General features: G+C 46.3%; 1 protein-coding gene across 1 annotated transcript; it reads right to left on the minus strand.

The window, feature by feature from the left end:
* Positions 1 to 1,261: 1,261 nt before the first annotated feature.
* On the minus strand, positions 1,262 to 27,899 carry LOC144108289 (uncharacterized). The gene is made up of 14 exons (XM_077641556.1): positions 27,805 to 27,899; positions 25,647 to 25,820; positions 23,707 to 23,748; positions 23,224 to 23,262; positions 21,597 to 21,782; positions 19,132 to 19,170; positions 18,054 to 18,089; positions 15,946 to 16,174; positions 13,662 to 13,818; positions 10,564 to 10,676; positions 9,310 to 9,442; positions 7,852 to 8,022; positions 3,941 to 4,063; positions 1,262 to 1,758 (listed from the first exon to the last, which is right to left on the minus strand). The coding sequence occupies exons 1-14, from the start codon at positions 27,884 to 27,886 to the stop codon at positions 1,567 to 1,569; spliced, it is 1,716 nt and encodes a 571-aa protein (XP_077497682.1). The 5' UTR covers positions 27,887 to 27,899; the 3' UTR covers positions 1,262 to 1,566.

Below are 27,899 nucleotides of genomic sequence, written 5' to 3' on the forward strand. Positions count from 1 at the left end.
GCTCTGGGCCAAGGAAATCAACCGGGGTGTTTTGTGGGACTAACCTTAATAAAAATGTGGATATTAGGCAGTTGGTTTGTATTCTCCTTCTGACTATGGTGTCCGAGGAGGATAGTTATTTGTGTCATCATCATCAGCCTGACTACGCCCACTTCAGGGCAAAGACCCCGCCCATGTTTTAGGCTATCACCGTGCGGTCCTAAGAGGAAGGGTGGGGTAAGAATGGGGATCCGGCCCATTATTTAGAGCTCGGGCTATATCATTCACTACCTCCTTTCAGTCCAGGGCTTCGGTTCCTAGTGTGTAAAGGAGAAAACATCTGAGACTTTAGTGGCGGCCAACGCCCACTGAAGCCTGGGGCAAAAAAAAAATATCAGGAACAGGATTCTTGAGAAGCTCTTTGAGGGAGTTCATTCCAGTAAACATTCCCGTCATAAGGGAGTTTGATGAACGTCTTCGGCAGACTTAACGCCTGTCAGACCATCCGGTTTTCATAGGGAGCAGCGCGGACGCCTCGTTCATCGATCATCCACGATGGGGCGTGCTCCAGCGGGGAGGGGCCTAGAGTTACATCACACAGGCTGCGGTGTAGCGCGACACTTCCTTTAGCCTCCGTGGCGTGGCGCAGTCCGGTGGTACCATACGTGACCAGCCTGAGGTAGGGTAGGCAAAAGGGCAAATGGGAGCGGGAAACAGCAGGACAGAGGGACAGTAAAGGGTGTGATTCGCCATTTGCGGCTGATGTGACAGGCGTTGAGAAATACAAGAGGCGTTGGCTTGTCAGATATGCAAGGTGCTAAGAGGAGGTTATGCTGACCCCAGTGCGGTGCGGTTATCGCACTGTGATTTGCACGAAGGAAAGAAAAAACTATGAAGAAGCATGACGTCACACGCGCAGCTTCCTCAGGCTATCCTCCTCAGACGCTGCTGCCTTCTTTGTCCGAGGGCCGTTTTTTAAACTGAATCTTAAGAATTAGGCTTACAATAATTACCAGAATGCAAGCCAGTTTGGTTTCTTCCTTTTTATGCCCATATATGCTTAATCGTGCTTAGATCTAAGCACGAGAGCTGGAGCTCACACAAGTGGGGAAATTTAACATTGACTGTAGTGCTCATTGCCACAACGAGTGGCACATTTGCTTAGCGAGAAGGAAAAAAATGAAAGCAGTGAACACTTATAAAGGTTTATTTCCACAGATATAAAATAATAGCGAAGCACAGCTATTAACAATGATAAACACATCCGGTCAAAAATAATTCGAAACTTTTGGCATATCAATTCATGAAGTGAGGTCTACTTCAGGGCCGCGTCCCCGCTGCTAGATTAATCGGAAGTTTGCATGAACGGTGGCGCTAGTTTGCGAATTAAAGATGAAAAAAATAGGAATCGTTGGAGTTATTTACAATACACAATCCGAAACACAATAAATGCTTTTTCATAGCGATGACGCCGCGAAACACTGCAGGAGGAAGGGCAAAGTGTCCGTCCACTGTGATGTCCTCACAAGCGATCATGTTGCACAAATAAAAAAAATTCCAATGAGCGCTTATGGATATCACTAGAGGTTATAGTATGAGGCACTCGTCGTAATTCTTGGCCTCGAGAAACTTCTCGTTGAAGAAATGCAGCAGCTTCTTGAGGAAGCGCAGGCGCGGATAAGCGCCATCGCCGCATGTGTTTGCGGGGTCATCGAGGTCGGCGTGGTACGCGGCCAGCCCGTATTTCACCGTCGGAATCAGCTGCTTGCCACGGCACAGCTGCATTCGAGAACAGAAGGCATCTGCAGAATGTTACACCAAAGTGCACTGACACAAATCATGGAGATGCCATCGCCGGAATTCAGTGCCGTCTTTACGTCGCTTTAAAGCGGCACTAAGAGAAAGTTCAGGGACTAAATCGTTCAGAGAATTAACTATTAATTAATTAATATGCTAATCAATCGCTTTATGTCTTATACAAAAATTATGAGAGAACTTTGCCAATCTAAAGTGTGGCAACGCGAAAGCATTTGGCCTTGCAGACTGCGATTCTAGCTTCGCAGGTTCCCATACCAGTGGCACTCCCAAAGGCTTCTTCTACTTTGCCACACTTTCAATCTAGACGACGTTGTTGGCGCTTGCGGTCTGCTTCTCTGGCCTTCTTCTCTTCTCTGGCTTCTCTGGTGGTGGCGCGGAGGTGGCGCCACCAGCGCGCGCGCCGTTACCATGACGACCTCGGGCATGACGTCACCCTCTCCTGTCACTATATCGACGCACTTGTTTGCTTTTTGTTTTTTTCGCTATAATTGGATATAATCAACTAATCGCTGTAAAGTCATCTAACTTGGCGTGGGGATAACATTTTGTCCCCTCTATCTGATGCTGCATCCGTTTTCTGCTATCCTGATTAGTTGCCGCGTTTTTCGTAGAAGACAGCGCTTCACCGGACACGCGAGTATGAGCCATTAAAGGCTTTCGCCTTAATAGAGAAGAGACATTTTTAGGATGTGAATGGCTATGAACCCTAGGCTCAGATATCTCCAAAATGTCTTTCTTGAAGTCATTGCAGTTAGTTTGTGGCGGCGGCCGAGCAATTATAATATATTTTGGCACTATCTACTTTACAAAAAGTGACTCTTAAAGTATACCCTTTTTTATAACAGCCCGATAATTTATCAGTCTAGGCAAACATAACACTGTCCTCAGGGTCACTTTAAGAAGTGACCGCGGACCCGGAGCTTACCACGCGACCGGGTAAAAAAAAGTGAAACATCAAAACACAACTGCCCACCATCAGCACTTTGAACTATACACTGGGGTGTTGAGGAGTGCTAGTCGACCAGACGATCCCCAGCAAAATGGATTAAGCATTAGACTTCAATGTGTGTGTACAGTAAGAGCTGTAATACAATTACAAGACCCATATGAACGCCACGTGGTCGCAGTCAATCCGGAGGCTTTTATTATGGCGTGCCTCTTAGCTTACTGCCTTATTTTGGCACTTAAAAAGGCGCTAATCAGTCATTAGTTTTGAAGATCATCCTGCTGGCTCGTGTTTACGGCATGGGATATCGCGGCAAAGAAAGCGATTGCAGAAAGATAATCGCCTGCCGTTACTATTATCGTGTTATCCACTCTGCCTTTCACTGCACATTGCGATGTGGCTGCCTAAGGCAGATCTCAGGCGAATGCCTCCATGTCTAGTAAGAAAGATGCTATTTGTCTGTGGAGCAAGATTGTTATAAGTTTGTCTGTGGAGCAAGATTTTATGTGTGACCAGAACCTATGTTATAAGTCGGCCAGGTTCCACTTATCAGCGTGTATTTCCCTTAACAGGTATAGATAAACTTAGCAACAGTGGGTCTCACCGCGTTTCTGGCACTCAAGTGAAAGCTACGAGGCCTGCTGAGGCGCTGAAAACTGTGCACGAGAACAAAAAATATTCAAATTATTTGGCTTCCACGCGGCAACGCTACCGGCTACCGGCTGCGGACTGCGCGGGCTACGAAGCGCGCAGTTTTTCATGAATCCTGATTAAATTACGCCACCAGATGGTTCGTTAACAAACACTGAAATTCAGAATCTGGCTTTAGTGCCTGCATCGGAGCCTGACTTAGCTACTGGCTTCGTGTCTAGCTTAGCGTCAGTTTAGTCTATGGCCGGGTTCATGCCGTCTTGCCTGAGTGTGACAGCCCTTCTCAACAGAACGGCTGCTGGCGTTGGGCCTCTCAGCTTCATCCGTTCTCGGCGAGCTTTGTGTGTGTCGGGACAACTGGTGGAGAGTTTGCGTAGCGCGGCACAGATTTCTCATCACATCGGCTTGAAAGTGTGGTCGCTACCATATCCCTCTTGCAGCTCTTGTACAAGGTAGGCTAAGTTATACATTTGAATAGAACATGAGATTTTTACAACAGTTTGGGGTCATACAGAACACGCTTACTTGGTTATACGTAATCTTTACCTTCTTCTGAAGCGATGTGACGTCATCGTACGTAATTATTCTACCGGCCTTGACGTTCTCGTAATAAGCTCCGATTGGTGTCGTGTTATGGAAGCCCCACGTATAGTCGGTGTCATTGCAGTACTGTAAGAGTGGACAAAGAGAAGCGCGGTAAGGGCGACGCCTTGAGATTCAAGTATTATGGCGAGATACGCAGAGGTCACCAGATGTCATGATTAACGACAGTGGTGGAAACATCAAGGCGTAAAGGAGAACGGCGATTGCAATAAAGCTTGCAAGGAATGAAAACGCAGATGCTTCGGCCATGCATGCCTCTTTTAATTTTTTTTATTCGTTTGCGTTTAACTTGCCTGTTCTATCATGTTCATATGCTCAGTAGAAGTACCATATGAATTATACGTAAGTATTTTACTGAGCAGAACTCAACTGCCTACATTATATACGACAACGTGATTCATAACGCGAGCGCTCAACATAAACCTCTGACCTTTTATTGACAGGCTAAAAATGGGCAGATATTTTCAGTGCAGCAGTTACATAATGTTGGATACCTTCATTCTTCTACAATAATTTATAACCTCTGACCTTTTATTGACAGGCTAAAGATGGGCAAATATTTTCAGTGCAGCAGTTACATAATGTTGAATACCTTTTTTCTTCTACGTTAATTTAGAGCAGAACTGTCGCATCAAGACGAAAATCTTCTTCCCGTAAGAATCGCTAACGCCTGATGTGCATGCTATATTCGGTTTAATTTCACTAAGCGTCACGCAAGGTGCCGAAGTTGAGAAACAGCAAGATTTAAAGTAAAAGAGTTTCCCTGGTTTTCACTTGTGTAACAATAAGAGATACCAAGATATTTATTTCAATACCCTAAAGGCCCAATGCAGCTATTACATAGCAGGGGGGGAATCATCAAAGAAAACTTAACAAATATACAACACAGAATATAAATGTCTGAATTAAGACAGAAACAAACACGTTAGGAAGCCGGGTACAAGTTAATAAGAGAAAATGTGAAAACAGAAAGAGAAAAAAAATGGATAGGAACAGGTACTCGAAAAACGGCACGTGTAGCAAATCCCACAAAACAAAACAACAAAAATCTCACCTTCAGAAGTTACAAATCCTGGCATATAACATTTTACGGAAAGTTACGCCCGACACGCACACACTGAAGCAAACGAGAAAAAAAACGCACATCATTCTACATTGGAATTTTCTAAGTATGACCAAACAGCTGTTTGAAATGCTGACGCTCCAGCGACAGCCGCAATGCTAGAAGGAAGCGCATATTCCTCTCTTCAGTAGCCAGGACCAAATGTGAGTATTTGTGTCGTTCTGTCCGAGCGAAAATGGGTTTAGCCTTCTTCATATGATTTACACGGGCCGATGAGTGCAGTGCTGGGAGAAGATGTGAGCATGCAAATGGTGTTTTGCTGCGGTAGAGAGTATGGAAAAAAGATAAACGGCTGAATTTTCTGCGCATGACCAGAGGCGGGAGGTGGTGCGATATTTTCAGTGCTGTTACACTTTGATACCGAGAGTAACGGGAAAGGATGAACCGAGCAGCCTTGTCTTGTATATATTCCAACATGTTAATAAGATAGGTATAATGAGGGTTCCAGACCACTGACACGTATTTTATCGCAGGCCTAATTAGCATGTTGAATGTGTGTAGTTTTGTGTCCTGGTTGGCTTGGTGCAGTCGGCGTTTAAGACCAAGTTTTTTAAAGGATTTGGCAGTGATCAGTTCAATATGACTTAGTTATGGGAGCTTAACGTCTCAAAGCGACTCAGGCTATGAGGGTTGCAGGATAAATTAGAGTTAAAATTTACACCGAGGTATTTTACCGACGCTGCAGTTTCAGTGATAGTATTATTAACAGTGTAGACATTAGGACTCTCGTTAGCAGCGGAAGTAAACTTGAGATGTTTAGTTTAATCAGCGTTAATTATCATTTGCCACCTGCCGCACCAGTGAGTTAGCTGATCAAGATCAGTCTGGAGAGCAATGATGTCTCAAGGGCTCGATATTACTCGGTAAATTACACAGTCGTGTGCAAATAATCGTATTGTGGATGTTATGTTCGACGTGATGTCATTAATATATATTAAGAAAAGCAGTGGACCCAGCACCGAACCGTGAGGTACTCCTGAAGCAACACCTGAACGTCTTGATGAGAAGCTCCCTAACTTAACTGACTGAAAGCGGTTTGTCAGCAATGCGTTAATCTACTGCGTAGTATGTTGATCCAGCTGCAGGTTGCGTATTTTTATCATCAGGCGGTTATGAGGCACGCAATCCAAGGCTATAGAGAAATCAATGAAGATGGAGTCAATGTGGAGGGAAGAGTCGATTGCTCGATGAAGGTCAGTTATTAACTCCAATAACTGTGTCTGACACGATAATTGTTTGCGGAAGCCATGCTGGTTGATATGAAGCAAGTTGTTCTGGTCAAGATGAGTCATATTGTTAGTGCATATTATGTGTTCGAGTACCTCGCAACATATCGAGGTTAGTGAACTTGGCCTGTAATTATTAGGAACGGATCTGTCTCCAGATTTAAATACCGGGATTACATAAGCGGACCTCTAATATTCTGGCACACGTGTCGTATAGAGTGACTGTTGGAAAATGATAGATAGCAGGAAAGCTGTGTGCTGGCAGGTTATATTAACAGTTTCGCGTTGATATCATCGGGACCTGGGCTAGTGTGGTGGGGTAGGCGTTCAATTGCACGAGCCACGCCAAACGCAGATATGTGTATGGGTGAAAAGGACATCTGGATATCGGCCTCAGGAAGCAGCAGTGGATTGTAAATGGGCAATTCTTCCGTAAAAACATGTGAGAAGTGGCTTAGTAGATAGAGTGGGTAGTACTGGCTGAAATCAGGAAGCATAAATGTGCGTCGCTAGGGCATGTCACGCGGTGGGAAGATAACCGATGCCTCCTCCCCCTCCTTAGATAGCGGAGTGGGCTCCAAGAGAAAACAAACGTGGTAGGGGGTGGAAGAGCGGCAGGTGAGCGGTTGAGGTATGTAATTTTCTTTTTAAACAGCGAGAAAGAAAAGGACGGAGACACAAAAAGGGACACACAAGCCGCTTTGAGTCATCGTCGGTGTGTCTTTTGCGCTGTCTTAAAAAGCATGAAGAACCAACTAGTCCGCACACACATCAACCCTTGTGAGGGTTGTCAATTTGCGGGGGTATGGTAATGTGGCCGCAGATGCGGCAATGTTAACTGGAAGTCAGTCGGAAGCGCCTCTGTACAGCAGTAGACGTAGTTCGGACGATGATTAGGATCAAGGTTGTTAAGCATTATTTAGTAGCTTGTAGCGTATATTTGATTGTTCTAAGCTAATTCATTGTCCATCATTGTTTAACAGACTGCGTAGATATTTCGTTAACCGCTGAGGTAACAACAGGAAAGTTGTCGAGCGTAGTGAGAAACGTCTCACGAGAAATTCTGCGAAATCTGAACCAATAACACGTGGTAACAAGCTTGGTGCGCCCACGCCCATATCGCGATAACAGTGCTCTCAACCATGATGCTATAGATAAATGCCTGACCTTTGCTTACACAGGGGTGAAAACATTCGCGTTCGTCCCACTGAATGAAGAGTGCTGGGTAAAGGTGGTGGGAACGTTCCTCAGAAATTTTGGAGTCGTTCTGATGCGCAACACCCTTCCGATTCTTCATCTTACATACATTCATTGTGGGGCTTTCTTTGGGTGCGCAGGGGCCTTCGCCCGTGCTCCCTTCTACAGCCAGCTACTGTGCAGCCATAGGTGAACGTTTCACAAGGACTTCTCGGTCACTACACAATCTCAACTCTCTTAACCTGCAAAGCTTAACGACCCACCCAGGAAAGAGCCATCGGCTTGCGACCGCGTGGATGTCTGTGTACCTGAGCTATGCTTACGAAGAGCGGATCAGTGGTCACGTAGCCGTTGTCTTCGAGCATGCCAACTTCCTTGAGGGGCTTGTAGTAGCGACCAGCCAACGACACAGAAAGGAAGAACTGCGTGTAGCCCAGGTTCTTGGTCGGCAGGTCCTTGAGAGCAGCGTGGGCGGAGTCCTGGAAGGTATTTCGAAGTCCTTGAGGATCAAAGAAAACTCAGTTCATCTGCACGTTCCAGTTCGTTCTACGAACAAGCGCGCACAGCGCCTGTCAAAGGTCACCATGTTGCAGGAAACTGCCGTTTTGCCGTTCAGTGGCGCCCTTATCTTCACTGTTCCTTTAAATGTTTGAAAGCTGCAAGCGTGGGCCCAGTTATAACTGCCGAGCGTACTTCGTTCCAGAATAGCGACGGTAGGAAACTGCGTGTATTCTGAAAAGCTTAGGACAGGTAAAGTTAAAAATTGAAGGCATGTTTTATGGAAGCGGTTCACTTGATTGTGACGTGCACTCTAAGCACTTAAAAACCTATACAGGATTAAAAAGGGAGCGAGCGGTCTTCTAGCGCGCCCTATTCTAGGGACAGGATATGCTTCCCAAGTCACGGAGTAGATTTCGACTGCTGAATTTACGGAATGCTTACCCTTGGCAACAAAGGCATATTCTCATTGCAAAGCATAGTAACTTGATGCTGTTTGCAATGTTAGGAGGTTTTTGTGACGCGGCTCCGGAAGTCTTGAGGTCAGCAAATAGTGAAGATTGAAACCGCGGTTAAATTGTTCGTAAAATCAATAATTTCGCGTGTTTTAAAGATGTAATATATTCCCGTTGCCATCTGCGAGTAGTCCGAATTTTTAGAGGTGGAAATATAACACAAGGCTTTGGCAGCATTCCCTGCTACTAAAAGGGTGTGAGCGAGAGAATAACTTACTCTTAATTTACATCTGCACAGGCTAATTCGTGTTTACAGTGTATAAAAGCTGAGCTAGCGAATATGGTGAAGCGGAGGTGAACTAAAAAACATCCTGCAGAATAATTTAGACCCCGTGGAGTTCATTATAGAGCGGCGAAACTTCAGCAGATAAGTAGATTTAATATCCGCCTGCATCGAATTGCTGCCGCCAAGGCGGGGATTAATCCCGCCACATGGTCATTGGCAGCGGAAACCATTAGTCGCTGTACTGTACTGGCAGCTGGGTCGGGTGGAAAGCAGTATTGTGTTTGACCATTTAAGGCAGCGAAATTGTTAACACTATGTCGTGTTGAAAAAAAAAAGACTTTTTTTTGCCCATCAGCGTTTTTTCAAAAAAGGGTGGTCCTATAGGTACCCGAAACTTTAACGTCCTAGACACTTTGACAAAATGACTTCCCGCGTTTCCTCGATTCGTCGTGCGCAAGCATTGCATTTCTCACAACACTATTTTAGCAACTATAATACTGAAGATAGATGTTTGTGGCGGCACTTACTAAGTTGAATTCGTACATGGACTGGTTTATGTTGGTCGAGTTCCAGAAGGAAGGTGGCATCACCGCGCCCTTTCCCCGGTCGTCGTAGGTCAGGTGTCCGTACACGACAGCTCCCGCAACGTGCATCCTTTTTCTGTGTGTAGAGATGCGCGATTCCTCGGTTTGGTACGAGCCAGAGTAGTTAGCCGGGGCACGCGCTTATGACCACCGGTCAACCTGCGCTGAAGCTAACGAGTTTGGGGATTATAGCTTGGAAATGCTATTACATTTCTGATTGATGGGATGTAGCTTAACTGCACCACACGAATCACAGCAAGATTTTTTTTTATCTGCCTTAGGATGACGGAACGACAGTGATAGGAGTACACCCCGTCGGACCTCCCTACCTTTACTCATGAAAGCACTCGCTCTGTGGCCCTCCTGGACCACTTGAGAAAACGTAGTACACAGATACTATCAAGTGCGCTCTCTTCTCGGTTTGTTAGGCCCACCATATGGCCACCTGGGCAACACAGTCTTTGAGAAGGAGGTGAATGCCGGATGTGTTGGGCTTTGATAGCATCATCATAATAATAATAATCCTGACTACGTCCACTGTAGGGCAAAGGTCTCTCCCATGTCTCTCCTATCAACCCTGTCCTGTGCAAGCTGCAGCCACCCTATCCCCGCAAACTTGTTAATCTTATCCGGCCACCTAACTTTCTGCCGCCCCCTGCTACGCTTGCCTTCACTTGGAATCCACTCTGTTACCCTTAAGGACCAGCGGTTATCTTGGCTTCGCATTACATGCCCAGCCAAAGCCAATTTATTCTTGATTTTGACATACTATGCGCAAACTTGGATGCCGTTTTTAATGAAGTAGCACCCAGAAGGAACCATCACAGTAGCTAGTTAGCTCTCCTCGGAACGCCTGGCTGCTTAGCCATTTCTGATACCCGAGAGACTCTCGTTCAGCTGCACCCCCCCCTCTCTCTCAAATGCATTGCGGATCAAAATAATCGCCAGCTAAAAGAAAGCCTACGTCGTCAAGAGCAGTCTCCCGAGCAAACGCCTCGGCCCGGCGCGCAGTCACTAAGCTGATATGAACACAGATGCGAAAATAAGGTCCCAGTCACTTTCTTTTACCGGGGTCTCTTTTTTTTTTCTTGTTACTTGCCCACAGACAGCGCATGCGCCTGCAGTTGTAGTAAACATGAACCAGAATGTTCTTACAGTGATGCAATTTGAGAAGGGACCGGGAAAGACAGTACGTACCTGATGTTGCTAAATGCCCATGATATCCAGGCCTCCTTGCTAAATGCTTCGCCGACAAGGAAATAGCTCGGGCGTTGCGGTACAAGGCTTCCGTGAAGGATATCTTTCACCTTCTGGGAACGGAGGGCGCATGAAATAGGAGAAAACCTCAGGCTCCGCTTCATGATCCACCATTTTTTTCTTTCGAAGAATCAGGCAGCCATGCAGTGTGCAGTTAATATGACTAAAATAGACAAACCAAAATGGCATCAAGATTATTCTTAACGAGGAAATTTCAGACAGCTGTTCTAGCGTGCTTCTCCCCCCCCCTCCCCGCCCCACACACGCACACACACACGCACACACACAAACTCGGAAGATTTTATTCACTGCATTCGTAAACGCATGGCATGACGGCATGCATTCATGAATAAAGCACAGTTGATAGCTTGCGCTCTGTTCTAGTGTTCAAGATTTATTGTCCACGTTTGTTCTCCGCATCTTTCAAGCGAAGTTTTCTTCAAGATACGCGATACCATTTAGGCCAGTTCGTATCTCAGCTGGCTCTGTTTATTTCAGAGAAAGTCTTCGACACAGCTATGGGTCTCAAATCTATGCATAGGCTACAAGCTGTAAATTACCAAGCCCGGCATTTGTTTCATTGAACTTTAAATCTCTAACCGCTATTAACATTATTAACATCACCAAACATCTAATGTGACTCCAAAGGTTAAGCGTATCAGGGGGTTAGAGAAAGCGGCGTGTAAACTCCCTCTTCGCCAGGAAGCAGGACAGCCCGAGTGCTATGTTGATTCTACATTGGTTGGAGAGTACAGGAAGTGCATTACTGCCCCGACTTTAACTAAGTACGGGGGCTGTTACTCTGAAAATTCGAAAAAAAAGTGCGATATGCGACATGCGTTTGCTTTGCCAAAAGAAGTTGTCGGAACTATTTACTTTTTAAGAGTGCATTTGGACCTCGTGGCCTAAGGTGACACATGGTCAGCTAGCACTATTTATATGGAGAAGACTTTTCTATGCCCTGCTTTCCGCAGGCGTGACGTCACCGCCATGATATCTGAAGAGATCGAGCAACGCACCGCACCACGACGAAAAACGAGGAACATCGTAGCAGGTTATGCCGTTTCGTGCACGTGTGGCACTAGGTCACTCCGTTTCGTGCACGTGCGGTATCAGGTTACTCCGTTTCGTGCACGTGTGGTATGAAGTATTCCGTTTCGTGCACGTGTGTTGTCTGGTTCTGTGTTCTTTTGGCGTCAAGCGTCGTCCGCCAACACCGTGGTTGTGGTGTACAAATGAGTATCGCGTACAACTCTGGGTGCACCCCGAGTGGTGTTGTCAGGGAGGAATACCACACAGCAAGCGAGCGAAGGGATTTCTCGTTAGACCTATTCTCGCGTCAAGGAAGGACCAGGAGACGTGCTGGCTGTGCGTGGATGAGTGGTGGTTACGGAAAAGAACGAAAAATTGTAAAATTTGTCCTAAAGTGACACCTTTATCTCTGATGAATGTAAAAACATTTCCGCTGCAAGGTGAGTAATGCGGGTGCCATACACAACGGTGATAATAAAAATAAAGCTGGACCGCATCGGCGTCTGGCCGCCCGCCTTGGGTCATGTCTATGCATGATTTTTCAGGAATGCGCAAAATGCTTCAGCGACTAACTAACTGCATGCGAACTTTATTATTTATGTATACTGAGAGTGCATCCTGTGTGGAACTTTTATTGAAAACAAGCAAAGTTACTATTTTTGAGCCATGTGAGGAGGCGCAACAACTTCTGCCATGCCTGTCCACTCGACTCATGTTTGAACTTACTGCAACGCATGGCGTTACTATGTGCGAAACCTGCGAGAGTATTTCTGTGCCCCCTAGGTCGACACATGTGAACATGGTAGGTTGTAGCTTTTGTTGGGATCGACGCATGCTTGTTTCCTTTTATTTCTTGGTCTCCCGAGTAGTGTAGAATTAAACAAGTAGACAGAGGAATATGGTTTTTGCTCAACTCGGTGGGGCTCCTTGTGATTTCATTTCCTGTGTTGATGATGAACTAGTAGATTTACTTTGCATATAACTGCACAGTAATAAAAACGCCCTCCGTTATCAATGTCAATTAGTGCTCGATATGAATTAGGGCTGGCGGCGATGGAGTGTTAAACTGCCCTTCTTTACCTCGTGTAGTAACAGAACATCTTTTTATTGCTCTTCATATTCCGGACCGCATCCTATTTGAGACAATCCAGCTATATTTGTCTTCGCATTTATCACAGTTGGACTTCTCTTCGAAGTTCGTTCTGAAAAATTTTATGTTCAACTTGCTGTTCAGTGAAACCAAACTTGTGTGTCCAGCTCCTTGCAATGTGTTCGATAGAACGGTCATGGCTGTTTTATACATTCTTACATGTTGGCATCATTTGTATTCTTGCAATTATTGTAACTGTGCGGTTCAATGCATCTATCGATGTACCCCTAGAGTTATGTACTGCTGTAATATGCATTGTGCTCTAATGTTATTTAGCCTTACAATTTAAACTCTGCTTCGGGATGACGTTTCTGTGCCTTCGCTTCATTGTGACATCTTAAAGTCCGCTTAGAAGTACTGATTTGTTCGTATTTCCATACTTAAAAGTGGCTTACGTAGTCTTTTTGCTATTTAGACAAGTATTAGTTCTCATTCCGTTGCTGTGTTCATAACGTTTGTGTACGATCACCTGAATTTTGATTTAGTATCTACGCCTCCCCCCCCCCCTCATGAGACAAATAATATACAAGAACGAATAGGAAAAATCCTACACATTGTTGTGTGTACATATAACTCGAGGTGATCGGTCGCGTGCAATGAAAGCAACTTCCAGGGTGATCTCTCTTGCAAGACGTCACTCTGGTTCGGGAGGTCTTCGGCGTCTATGACGAGTTGCCCCACCCCGCCTGTTGATCATTTGGCATCACGCAAGTGCTGTCACGTTGGTGAATTTCACTGAGTGATGATTCCAACAGACATGGGCTGTAGGCAGGATCTAGCATCGCAAATAGCAGGCCTGGCTTTGTACTGAGCATGTTATTATTGTTTACTGATCGCTGTTGGCTCCTATTCTTACCTGCAGGATATGGAACACGCTTCTGTACTTTGTCTTGTCCAGGTCGTAGAACCTCAGGCTCAGAAAGGCATAATGATAAATCTTTTTCCTCCAGAGTCCCGTCAGGATCTTTCTGGTCTCGCGTTGTTGAATGATCTTCTGCGTGACATTACTGAAGCTGCAATAAAACGCAAGCGGTGAAACGTGCTTGACGTCTCTGTTACAACTTTGCCTTTTAGGTCACTGCAAGCGTTCTTACTTCATAACTGCACGATGCGTGAGTGAAAGCGTAGAAACCACACCGAAGAAAACTGCTCAACAAGTATTTCGCGTTAACAGGCTTTACCTGTAACAATCTATGATCTGTGGCGTCACTAATCCTTTAGGAAAGTTACGTACGCTCTAAACAGTGAGGAGTAAAAGGGGGGTTGTAGCCATCTAGCGCATGGAAGAGCGATCAAAACTGTCCGGAAGGAAGAATTTCAAAACACTGCAAAGAGGTTTCGCTCGGCTACTGATCCGGAGTTTCCGGGTTCGAACCCGACCGCGGCGGCTGCGTCTTTATGGAGGAAAAACGCTAAGGCGCCCGTGTGCTGTGCGATGTCAATGCCCGTTAAAGATCTCCAGGTGGTCGAAATTATTCCGGAGACCGCCACTACGGCACCTCTTTCTTCCTTTCTTCTTTCACTCCCTCTCTTATCCCTTCCCTTACGGCGCGGTTCAGGTGTCCAACGATATACGAGACAGATACTGCGCCGTTTCCTTTCCCCAAAAACTAATTTAAAAAAGAGGTTTCAAAAAGGCGCCATTTCTTCTATGTTCACCCTGGATCGCTAGTGAGTTTGGTGTAATCAGTGCAGACAAAGAGGAGGAAGGAGGAGGAAAACTTTACTAAAAAGAAGGGGACTTTTTTGAGCTTATGGGTGATGTCCCTATTCTAGGGCTCCGCTGGCTTGAGCTGCCCTGTAGACCTGTTGTATGAGGGCCTGTTCGTCTACACTTGCTGCGAAGGCTCAGTGGTTAAGGCGCTCATCTGCTGAGCCGGAGTACTCGGGTTCCAACCCCACTGCGGCGGCGGCGTTTCGATGGAGGCGAAACGCAAAATGCACCCGTGTGCTGTGCGATGTCAGTACGTTCAAGATCCCCAGGTGGTAGAAATTATTCCGGAGACCTCCACTGCGGCACCTCTTTCTTGCTTTCTTCTTTTACTCCCTCCTTTATCCGTCCTCTATTATGCGGTTCGGATGTCCACCAATATATGTGAGGCAGTTACTGCGCCATTTCCTTTCCTCAAAATCCAATTTTCATTTTCATTTACGTTGGTCTTCCAGGTTATTGCTGGTCAGCAGTGCCTCCCACCGTTTAAAAGGCGTGTTTTCCATCTGTAGATTGTTAGGTTTGGCCCAACATCCCCACGAAATGTGGAAGAGTGCAGCGCGGGCCTTGCACCGGGGACATGTGTCGGTTCATAGTTTGGGGTGTATGAGATGTAGTCTGAGATTTGGAAATGTGGTCGTCTGTATCTGCTGCCAAGAGACGTCATCTGTGGTGTCCAATTTGTTATGAGGGGGGGGGGGGGGATGTCTCCTTTGAAGAACTCGAGGCGTTCGCTATACATCGAAGGTAGAGCGGTAAAAGCGGGCACGGTGTGTGGCCCCGCTCGGATGATGATGCCTCGAGCTAGAGCATGTGCCCTCTAGTTTCCCTCTAGTTCCGGGTCCAGGTGATTTGGTGGCGCTCGATGAGGGGTGTACTACCCATGAGTCGGGTGACGTGCTTGGGAACTCGGCCTCACATGAAGTTTTGACACGCTTGTTGTGAGTCTATTATCACATCAGCGCTCTGGCCTTAGACTCGCAATGCCTGATGGCAATGGACCATGGTGGTGGCATCTGCGACCACTAGCGTTTCGACTCTTACAGAAGCAGCGAATAGAGTGGAGAAGCGGTGGTGCACTGCAGCCAATGGATTGGAAGTAGAGAATGCCCACTTCTGCATATATGAGCATTAACCCACTAAATCTATCGCGTCATTCTCTTAAGGCGGAGCTTATGTGTCCTCTCCAATTCCTTTTTTTCTGGAATGTACTTGGCTTTTCTTAACGGATGGCCGATCTCATAGGCGCAGTGTGAAATAAGAAAACCGCATTAAAAAATCTCTCACACATCCCTATGGTCCGTAAGCTCAGCTGTTACCCCCTCCGTACACGCGTTAGCAGCGCCACCGCATATTGCTGACGTCACATGTAGGTGTTGGTCGTCATAACGTTTGCACTTTGAAAGAGGCCTCCGCCGAGCACACTCACTCGTAGTCGAAGCTGAGGCCGTACTCGGTCTTGGCGTGCTGGGAGGCAGCCTTGAGGACTAGGCTGAAGGAGGCCACATGGGGACCGCCGCGGCCGCTCAGGATGGCGTGCTTCTCTTCCAGGGCCTGGTAGAAGCTGAAGTCACAAAGGCCATCTTCCGGCAGCTCGGAAACGGCCCTCATTGTCATGTTGGCGCCAAGGGTGCAGATGAGCGAGTTGTACGGCATCGCTGTGGTTGAAAAGGGGGACAGGAAAAACGCTCCCTCGGTATGTCACCCCTCCCAAAGACATGAAAGGGTGACATCGAATGCAGCATGGTTGCGGAAATGTGGTTCATCGTTAAGCAAATGGTCGATTGTTAAGGAAAAAGAAGAAAAAAATGACAAGATGATTACCAGTGTGCAACGTGAGATTCAGCGACAGCTGTTACGGCATTTATATTTTACGATATCTTGAGGTAAAGCATATGAAAGCGCCTTCATATGTGCATAGTTCTAGAGTGCTCTTTTAAGTTTTATACACATACTCGTTCGTGATCATGAGAGGGAAATACCTAGAAGAATAAGAATGGCGTGGAGCGCATATGGCTGGTTCTCTCAGATCATGAATGGCAGTTTACCAATATCCCTCGAGAGGAAAGTATACAACAGCTGTATCTTACCAGTACACACCTACGGGGAAAAATATGGAGGCTAACCAAAACGGTTCACCATAAGTAAGGACCGCGCAGCGAGTTATGGAAAGAAAAATGGTAGGTGTAACCTTAAGAAACCTGAAGCAGGCGAGTGGGCGAGGAAACAAACGCAGGTTAATGTCATCCTAGTCGAAATCAATAGGAAAAAGTAGGCTTGGGCAGGGCAGGTAATGTGAAGGCACGATAATCGTTGGTCCTTGGGGGTAATGGAGTGGATTCCAGGAGAAGGAAAGCATAGGACGGGGTGGCAGAAAGGTGGGCGGATGAAATTAGGAAGTTTGCGAGGATACGGTGGGTGCAGCTGGAAAAGGAGAAGGTTATTTGGAGAGACATAGGAGAACCTCTTTTCCTGCACTGGGCGTAGTCGGGCTGATGATTATGACGATGACATACTCGTTCGTCGACTTGCGCTTTTCTCTAGTCCATCGCTCCAGGAGCACGGCGTCATTGATGACCCTCTCATCGGGCGAAGCGTTTCGCAGCTGCTGCCGCATGTGGACAGTGATAAATTCCTCCGCTGTTGTCATACTATCTCTCCTCCTTCCAAGGCAACGCCCTTCGGGTGGTTCCCGTAGCCTTCCGCTTGCACCTTATGCCCTCGCCTTACGTACCTCCTTCCACGGTAACCACTCTACGGTTAACCTTTCCTGTGCTCTCAAAATACCCTCCTGCTTCTAAGGTAACCAATATCCGGTTAATATATCCCATGCTCTCGCCATACCCTCTTTCAAGGTAACCATCCTCCGGCTGGCGATTCCTTCGCTCACTGCACAGACACCTCCTGTCAGGTTAACCACCTTCCGGACGGTTCCCGTGGTAGGCCCCCTCCTGTTACGCCTTCCTACGCTATTGCCATACCCTCCTTGCTTGGTAACTCTACTCCTCATTCCAGGGTAACTGCACTCCGGGTGGTTCCCGTGGTAACCACCTTCCCGCCGTACCCCTATCCTTCCTCGGTAATCTTCTTCCGGTTGGGATTCCTACGCTCTCACTGTACCCACTCCTCCCACGGACCTCCACCTCCTCCTCTAGATCAACTGCCCTCAGGCTGGTCGCCTTGACAAACACGTCTGGTTGCGCCTTTTTACGCTCAAGTGACATATCTTCCTCCTTCGACGGTAGCTGTCCTCAGTTAGGGGATTGTTCTGCTCTCGCTATACCTTCCTCTTTGTCAGGTGGCCACCCTCCAGATGGTTCCAGTGGTCAGCAACCACCGGTTACGAATTTCTCCACTCATTCATATCCTCCTCCTTGCACAGTAACCACCCTCCGAGTGGTTCCTATGGCAACGCGCCCACCGCTTACAATGACAACTACTGTGACATACTACTACTACTAGGAGGCGAAACCCAGGAGCGGGATCTCAACAGGTGTCGCTGTAAAAGTGATTCCGATCCAAAGGGAGACCACTTACCCGTGGTAGTGGTCGTCGTTTCTGTCGTTGGGTTTGCTGAAAAGATGTGAATGGGTGGTTCAGGTATCACTCACAAAGTCAGGGTAATGTTGGCCCTTTAAAGACCGCTATGTAAGGCAAGCCTGCATCTGTTTACTGCATTGGTCAGAGTTTCATAATGCTCTGTAGAGCTTTATGAATAGTTCTAATCGTGAGACAGTGTTAACGAAGCCTTCAAATTGGAAAAACATATAAAAATGAACCAATAAGATAACTTGATTAAAGTTGGCACACTGCATCAGTATTTGTCCGCCCCGAGTGGTAAAAATATAGCTGCTTTGCACCCCGATACAGAGCAGATATTCGTTCCCAAAATAGCCCATATTGACTACATTGAAAAGGTCGCCGATTAGGTACAGTCAGAAGAACACACGTTCTGGAATCATTTGGTACTAGGTAAAAATCTGTTCTATAAACTGTCCTAAGTGAAGTACTTTCTTCAGAAAGTTCTTTAAGTAGGTCATATCAACGAAACTACCGAATTCGTCATCTACAATACCACCTCTTGTGGAGTTGATTATGCTGCATCAATTGACAGAGTGTGCATTAAGCTTTCGACTAATTGCGCTGTTTGAACAAGAACAACGCGAAGAATTCTGGCGAGAACACAGCCTAAAATGGAGCATTCGCGCTGCCGGAGTGGGACCACCGCCCATAAGGCGCAATTTATTGTTCGAACTTCTGCATAAAAAATGTCAATTTTCACAAATTTATCATAGAATATTTCTGGCTGATGGGCGCCTCCTGTGTTTTAAATACACCTCAGCATTTTCTTTACCTGCTTCATGCAAGTTCATACATGCGCAAAAATCGAAGAAGAGACCTGATAAAGCTGTTCGTAAATATCTGTACTTTACATGAATTGGCGTTCGAATGGGACAGGCGGCGATGTACTCGCTGGTAATAATATTGAACAAAATAAGACCTAAATAATCGGCCAATCTCCAATGATCGTATACTTCAGTGCACACAGTATGATCTAATTTGCTCTACTCCTATTGCCTTCTTTACAGGAAAACGGAACAAACTAAACTCTTACTCTTTTTTGTCGTGGTTTGCTTCCCGGTCGTTGGCTTCTCTGCATAGAAAGTAGAACCGAGACACGCGTTCAAGACAATCCTGCTTCATTAGCGTTTCGCACAATCATACTTCGATCAGTCCCTCTTAACCTGTCTCACATCTGAAACTCTGCTCCTAACGGGACAATGAGCGGGTACATCGCACTGCAAACACTTGTGGACAAGTGTTTGAAAATATTAGGCGCGATTACCTTGCCGAAACGCTGTATAAACATCAGGTGCACGAACGCAGACGACACATACGTTTCCGAAGTATGGCAAACACCGAACGTTGTGCGGAATATGGCGAAGTAAAACCAATTGCTGGGATAGTTGGTGCATCGTTCTTCTACGTGACATCCTTGTCCTTGTCAAAATGAACCGAAGAAAAATTGACAGTTGCTTAACTTGGCTAACCCTGGAATTCAGCGAAAAGCAAGCACGTTTCCCGCAGTAAGCGTCTGAGGCTCGTCCATGGCAGCCCCGCTACACGCTCGCGACAGCCGTTCTATATATATACCCACACGACCACGTGGCTACGAGTGGTATTCACATGGTCTTCGACACCCCCATCGAATGTCATCACGTGGCTTCACATCACCCCACCTGATATTCTTATGGTCAAAGGTCAACCCAAAGGTCACCCAATGGCAAAACTCAAAGGTCAGAGGTCAAGGTCAAATAAAGGTCATGGGTCAAGATCAGGGGTCAATGTCAGGGGTCAATGGTTCGACACCATAACTGCACCACCTATACACGGCTATCCTTGGTTGGGCTGAAGGTCGTTCAAGGTCGTTGTGCTCCCTACCCGAAGACCGCATTACATAGCGTAGTGAAGCTTTTCGCTTCAAAACCGCATGTCTGTCGCGATTCCGACCGAAAAAGAGGGCTGTCGCAAAGGGTGCACTAGCAGCGCGTTGTTTCCTCGGTAGCAAAAGAACGAAAGCAGACACCTTGAAACAAAATGGGGTCTCCGCTGTCGTGCGCTCTTTCACAGTGGCGTCAATTCTTGCGACCGACGTTCGCGTTCGCTACAATATATGCATGGAACGCGTACCCTCTGGATGTGGTTACCACGGGAAGCGGTGAGCCACAGAAAGGGCACACCTAGAGCGCCCAGCATCCCCTCCTTGGACACAGAGGACAGTTTTTACGTCATTTCCGGCAAGCGGTATCGGCGGCCCTTTGTCTATTTTCGGTTTGAAAAATGTCGTTTTTTAGCGAGAGATTCTTTAAGCACCCACTTGTATTGCGAATGCTATTTCTTGCTTTTACAAGTGTGTGTTGACAAAACGCTAGAAATACGTCTTTTTACGGGACGAAAATTTTATTTGCAGTTGGCCTTTAGTAGAAGCAGGTGGAGGTCGAACCCGACCGCGGCGGCTGCGTTTTTATGGAGGAAAAACGCTAAGGCGCCCGTGTGCTGTGCGATGTCAGTGCACGTTAAAGATCCCCAGGTGGTCGAAATTATTCCGGAGCCCTCCACTACGGCACCTCTTCTTCCTTTCTTCTTTCACTCCCTCCTTTATCCCTTCCCTTACGGCGCGGTTCAGGTGTTCAACGATATATGAGACAGATACTGTGCCATTTCCTTTCCCCTCAAAACCAATTATTATCAGTTGGCCTTTAAGGACTGAAAAGATGCGAGTGAGGTATGCAGGAGACCAAGGTGCGAATTTAACGGTGGTTATTTTATCGATTCACTATAGCTCCGCTTTAACACAACAGTCCCGCTCACTTTTGACACCACACTCTTAAACACTAATGATCCAAAATGACAGTAAACGGCTTGTCCTCTAGCCCCAGTCCCTAGCAAAGGCAGAATAATCCTCGCAAGTGGGATAGGTTTAACTCCCCAAAGATAGCGATTGCTTAGCCTACTGCTGCGAGCACATTTTAACCACAAAAACGAAGTTCTTGCTATTATCGTTGTGAAATTTCAACCATAACAACAATGGTTTTGCACGTGTTGAATCAGGCCTTCTTAGCAATGAGAACAGATTTTAGCGCCAGCAACGGTGTTTTTGTGGATATCTTGATAGTGTCTTACTAATTATTCTTTAGAGCTTTTACTCCGTTTTGTGGTGCGCGTCCAGTGATAGGCAAAGCTTACTGTTAGCCTTGGCGTTACAACAGATAGCTTCTAAAACTATAATGCCAAAAATTAATTGGCAAAGGAAACCTGGCAAAATGCGGCCCTCATGACAACCCACCGCACCTCAACTACACCTCCAAGACATTTTACACGCGACAGCACGTAAAATGAGGAAAACTAGTGACTGTGACGTCAGATAGGAAATCTGTTCTGACCTGGTGCTTGATGCGAGAAGTCCCACTAAAGCGCGCCTTTACTCGTTCGCTAGATGCACCCTATACGGGCATGCCCCTATAATGCTTTCCCATTTGACCCCCAGAAAAAGCATTAGGCAGCAAAGCGGCTCGGTACTTGTCGCAGTCGTATTGATCGTGGCTGTCGCTGTAGGAGGCGCAGTCGTAGCCTCCGCCCCAGAGTCTGCCGCTGTTACGGTCGCGGAGCTGTTGTGGTGCTGGCCTGTCGCTGTGTCGCTCGTGATCCTGGCTCGTGCACCAGTTCTGGTGGATTTTCCTCGTGCGCCGTGCTTTCTTTTCATGGCTGTCAAAAAAGAGTAAATTGGTGAAGTTTTATCTCACTATTGCCGGTGCAAAAATCTATATAAAGTCGTTCGAACAAATCGGTACAACAGGGCAGATTTGGAAAGAATGGAATAGGAGTGGTCTTCCAATTGTGTCGAGTCGCTTCTAATGGACAGCCCAGGCGATGCATATACTGCCCTATAACAATTAACAAGTCGGCCCCTCGAAAACCATACTCGGACCAGGGGCGTTCTTTAACTGCCCTCATTACTCCGTTGCAAAGCCCTGCTTTTGTGCCCGAGCTCAACGAGAAGCTTAGCCTCCGTACGTTGAGGCATGAATCGAACACGTGCATTTACTAAATAATAATCATCGTCATCATCATATGCAGCAGGGTAAGTTACATTCACAGCAGGACAATTGCCTCTTCCATTGCTCACCAACTGACCCCCGTCTTATGCCAGCGGAGGCTACCTTAACCCAACTAGGCTTCTAATATCGTTTCTGCTACTTCCGGCCTCGCTTCTTTTGATTTAGAACGAACTTATACCTTGACATATTTGCTCATCTTTTCTGCTAATTAAATTACGTCCTCTCTTGATTTCAGGCGTAATACTGCCACAGGCAGATGCTGGACGCAGACGACTATTTTTCACTTCTCAAAACCACTCTCTGCTCGGTTACTAAGTTGCTGTTGTCTCTGCTTCGTTTGTTGTATATATTTCTAAATACAATAGCATTCACGCAATAGTACCATTGCTTTGACTTTGTTGCCTAATCCACGTTGCTGTGGTTTTGCGTCTTAACGCCCTTTAATTTTTTTTTATTACCCATTTTCACTGTCCTTATAAACTATCTTCACAATCATTTGTAATTACAAAATTGGGCCGCATATAATCTTGTAAACATTGCAAAGCAAAACAGTGCTCCTGGAAATAGCTGAGAATGCTTTTTTTTTATCCTCCTGTCTAATTTCGATATTTCCAACAGCGTTTCTTATTTGGCACCTGCCATAGGTGCCGCAGTGGACGTCTTCCTTCAAACATGTTTAAAAGTTTGATTCTGACCAACTGAGAATTATATCTAGTTTAAGTGCTCCAAAAATCTGCCGGTTTTACTGCATTTCATCACTGAAGTTCCATGCTGACATTATATACGCTTGAAGAATACTACACGATGTATTGTACCCGCAGTGTTGGATGTAAAGAGATAACTAATTTAATTCAGGTACGATTTAGCATATATTTATTTCCCTAAGCCATGAGAATCGCGTCAAGAGTTTCAGCAGCTTGGAAACAAGCAAACAGTGGCACATTGCTTCTGGTGAAAAAACAATTAATGCCTGCCGACTAAAGCAAGAGATTTGTGATAATGCGACATAAAAACCACTGGAGGTGGCACTGAACGCACATTGCTGAATACTAGTGCGCTGATTCACGATAGAGAAAACTGCAACTCACAAGACATTGCCGCTTTCTGTGCCGTGGATGTCGGCTTCCCTGCAACGGCGCCGGGAAGCATGGTAAACATGGATTCATAGATATTTTATCATGCCGTTAAAAATACCACTGATATGAGAAGTTCCAGTGTAATCTACCACAGACCCAATGAAACGCAAGCCTACAAGAAAAAAAAATTAGAACATAATAACCCACACAATATATGTACTCATATTGAACGTCAAAGATTTATGAAATGTGAAATGCATCGAATTTTAGTTTCTTTTTCTATTTGTGCCCACATGGCGAACTTTAAACCTTTGGAAAGAGCCCTCCTCTAAGTGCGCCATTTAGTTTGCATACGACATTGCGTAAAAGTTTTAAAACTGCTTTTGCTATGCTGCGATGCAGAATACAGCTGCGCCAATGTATTAACTAGTATAACTGCCACGCTGACCGTCAATCCTTTCTTAGTTCCGAAGTGAATGAGAAACGATTCCTCACCCTTTGCGGCCGCCTGTGTTGAGGATGTCTGCGGTGTCTTTTCTAGCAGGGAAACGAAACAAGGAGAGTGAACGCAAAAGTACAAGTCGGAAAGCAATATACAGTGCAGAGATCGAGCGCCTGTCTGATGGTGCACAGTAAGATTTTCGTGTAGGTGGACAGTATTGTCGTTTGCACTGTTTCTTATTTCAGCAAGACATAGCACTGCAACGAAAAAAAAATAAACTCGTGCTTTTGAGGCCCTCCATTGTACTTTATGTAATGTAGTTTTTTTTTACATATGCGACACCTTATAAGCAAACGTCAATAAGTGGTTTTCACCATCCAGGTACTTTTGAATGCAGTGCGGTTCGGCACTGCATCCTTCACGGACAAGTTGCCTATGGCGCCTTCCTACCAGACGCAGGAAATGTCTCGCAGTCGCTAGTCTTAGCCATGTCATGCATTGCTGAAAGAGTATGGGTCGAAAGATGCGCTTACGCGAACTAATGTAAAAACTGAACGATTTTTTTTTAAATTCTGAACATCAACGAAGCCAGGCAGGGAACTGATATACTCGAAGTAGCGTGGTGTTTTTGCTTTGTACAATGAAATATAGGCTGGTAGCGCAGCCATTCCGGGACGGTATAAACAGGCAATAAAGTTTCTTGTTTGAGTAACAATAGAGAGCACGAAACAGTGGGCCGCCTCGGTTTCACATGCAAGCGAATCAGCGCATTCTGCGAATAGCGGAGATCGTGTTCAAAAGGTGTTGTTTAACTGCTAATCTCAGTGTTGCTGGCAAAGAACACGGGCACTAGACCGATTTCGGCGGTCTCTATAATACCCCCGTCACACGGCATACCTCGAAGGCCTTTCCAGCAAAGGCACCTTTTTTCACCAAAGGAGCGAAAATTTAAAGGAGCAGCGGCGCAGCTACGCAGTGCAGCCCAAAGCTGAATCAGTCGTTCAGGCTTAGCACCCGCTGCTGTGCTCGAGGCGGCTGAAGTGAGTGTTTTAAAATTAAATACAGGTATTCTGTCCATTCTTTGAGCTCGAACATTTTTTTCTTTTGATTGCTTCCTTAAAATAACTGCAACAGCTACTCTCGTCAGCAGCAGCAGGTTTTGTGTATTGCCTTGGCCACCAGGGACACTCAGTGTTGCTGCAACGACTATTTTACTGTCTTGAAATCTGGGCATAAAATAATACCCGTACAAAAACAAAGCCAGACACACCTTTCGTATTAAAAAAAATGTTTTCACACATTGCTGGCTGTATCTAGTTTTTATTGTTTTTACATTTTGACGTAGGATGGCACTGCGATCGCAGGTTCTCAAAGGCCGCGCCTTTGGGCTCCAAAGGTCTGTGACGAGCGCCTTGGCCTCCAAGACCCTTAGCGGCAAAGGCGCAACATTTGTGCCGTGTAGCTGCACTCCTTACGCCTTTGGATATAAGGACCTGATTCTTAAAGGCCTTTGCGGTTCCCGTGTGTCCAGGCTATTAAAACTGCCTACTTAGCTCCCCGTTCATTTTCATTATTCTCTCTTCCTCTCTGTGGTTTAAGGGCTGAGGAAAACTTCATTAAACAATCCTCGAGACACTTTTCCTGCATATCAGCGCGTGAAGCAGGTGAACAACTTGCGCAGGTTTTTTTAAAACAATTTCTTCTCCAGCCATGTGACTCTTGGCAAGGCCATGATTGGTCAGAACGGGACTATAGCGCTGCCACAGGGATGAAATCCCATGCAGTTGGAACAACGTCGCTGTGTCCACCGGAGCCGCATGGGGCCGCGCGATACAGGATTTTGGGCCACAGCGGCAGGAATCGCTGACGTTTTCGCTTATATTTGAAACAGCCTTTAATTGGGCTGATACTCTTTATCTTATTCTTCCTTTTATAAAACATCATTGCTGTAGCAAAGATAAAAAACAAAAGGAAAAGTGTGCCGGACCTTTACTGTATTCGGCGTAGTGTGCACCAGTTTTCGACTTGCCCGGCACTCGTGCGGTGGCAGCGCTTGCACCTTGGCCGCTCTTGGTCGAACCTTTTCCACCGGCGTCTCCTCCTCCGCCTCCTCCGCCGCCATGTCCCTCGTTATCACCTTGTAAGGCACCAGCGGAAGGGCCGGAGGCTGGGAACGAATCACACGAGAGCTGTGCGGCATACGTGCAACTCGTCGTTCAAACTGCACTTGCCTTCATGGCAGCTTATTAGGGCCAGTTTCGGGAAACAGCCTTGAAGGTATTGGTGAGCGCTATCAAATACGGAAAGGGACCAATACCTTCAAGGATGTATTTCCAACTAGCCCCAGTAGTATCTCTTTTGTCGGGAAACAAGGTAATGGACACGACAAGCAACAACAACAAAAATAAAAAACTTGCTGGCTTCAGTCGTCTCCCTCGAGCAGTCGTCACGTCATCCGGACAAGCCGAAGCAGCCGTGAGGTGGCGCTTTGAGCGTTAAAACATTCGGGTCAAAACATGAAACCTCACGTGGTCTGTAAAATGCCGCATTTGAGCTACAAGCCTCGTTACTGTGAAAACAGTAACTGATGATCAAGTTGCATATACCATCTTCGTCCCTATCTATTGCCGCAGTCATGTATAAAATGCTCAATGGTTGAAACAGGACGACTCATTGCGTCATCGACTTCTCCAACTTCACTCACTCGTGCTGGGAAAACAAGTCGTCGTGGCACGTCACCTATGCGCGGTTGCCTCGCGTCGCTGGGTATTAGGCGTCATTGTGCAAAAATGAAACTATTTGATGTTTAAATGGCGTCCAGCTGCGCCCTCGTCGAACTAGAGAAACGCCATGGAGACAGTTGGCTGCAGTGGTAAAGATGTAACCCTGAAAACTTTCGCTTAGACACAAAAGAAATGCGAAGAAATAAAATAAAAAAGCACCACTTATTCGGATTACCCTGGACTGGAGAAAATGTCCGAATTGAACGAGTTTACAACTTTAGGGAACAACAACAAAAAAAAGTCCTTCATCAACATACTTTTATTTCTTGAAATGGCCTCTAATCGTTGATTGCTTCGTGCTAGAAATTTGAGCGGCAATAACTATTGTTCGCAGTTTCCTGAAATGATACATTGCGCGCACAATTTTGTATGAATCAAAGTATATGTCCTCTAAGAAATTCAGGGCTTCTGTACTTTTGCAGCGGTGTAACGTGCAGAGCTATCTCGTTCAATTAGGCCCAAGGAATTCAACAAACGGTCCCTCAGATATGCTGCTTTGTAGACCGTTCGAATGGTCGCATTAACCGATCCTGCTCTTTTGCCTTGGGTTTGCAGCAGGGTAGAGAGTATGTAATCCGTCTGATCATGAAGGCTTGCGCTATTCGGCAGAGATCTTGCTCTTTCATCCCCCTATGTATATCAGCTACTCTTCTGATCAGTCTTCTGATCATGCGTGCAGCAGCTGGACACTGGTGTACTTTTCTTCCCAGAGATGGCACCACCAGTCGCGGGGGTAATGCAGTGGAGGAACACGCTTTGTGGCGCACGGCTTTCTGATTGCCTCAAATCGCCGCTGCCTTTACAGCGCTACAGCTTATGAGTTGGAGTATACATCCTCCTGCCTCCGAACAGGATGTCCAAATCAAGCAGTTTCCCGAATTAACGAGGGTTAATAATAAAGAGGCTTTACTGCATGCGGTACTAATCTCTTCCGCTTCCTTCAACGCAAATTCCCTCTTTCGTCTCGCGCGTCCGGCGCAGTTCCCCAAGGTGCTCGCACTTCCCTAACTCCTGTTTCATTATTAGGTCAACATGATGCGATAGAGGAGCCGCAAGAAAAGAATGATAGAATTTTCTCCCGGGGTCGATTTGTGAGTGTCAAGCGCCGCGTAGGGACCATTTTACTCGGTTCAGATGTCAACTGCGGTGCAATCCACCTGCTGAATATAAATCTCCGTATTTAGGGGAATGGGGAGGTGGGGGCTCAGGGTCCCTTAAAAAATCAAGGCATATTTGCTAAAGGCATGTGAAATTTGCGTGTTTGACTGAATTCTCCGAGAAGCAGAAAAATGAGGCATAAATAATGAGCGGCCCATAGTTCGTTAACCCCGGCCTCTGAGATCATGTGCAGCTCTATCATGCACATACTTGACCAAGGCATAATCAGAAAAATGACGACGGCGGTGCCAAGGCAGACTAGCACGGTGCAGCCTAGAGCAAGGGGGCACATCAGCGACCCAGGG

Source organism: Amblyomma americanum, chromosome 10 (genome assembly GCF_052857255.1).
Source record: "Amblyomma americanum isolate KBUSLIRL-KWMA chromosome 10, ASM5285725v1, whole genome shotgun sequence".
Taxonomy (NCBI): domain Eukaryota; kingdom Metazoa; phylum Arthropoda; class Arachnida; order Ixodida; family Ixodidae; genus Amblyomma; species Amblyomma americanum.

Excerpts from the sequence above, each read along its gene's own strand:
- LOC144108289 (XM_077641556.1), bottom strand. The coding sequence starts at position 27,886 with ATGTGCCCCCTTGCTCTAGGCTGCACCGTGCTAGTCTGCCTTGGCACC. Across the intron at positions 23,263-23,706 it reads AACACAGGCGGCCGCAAAGG|GGAAGCCGACATCCACGGCA; the intron begins GTGAGGAATCGT and ends GCGCCGTTGCAG. Across the intron at positions 1,759-3,940 it reads TCACATCGCTTCAGAAGAAG|CTGTGCCGTGGCAAGCAGCT; the intron begins GTAAAGATTACG and ends TCTCGAATGCAG.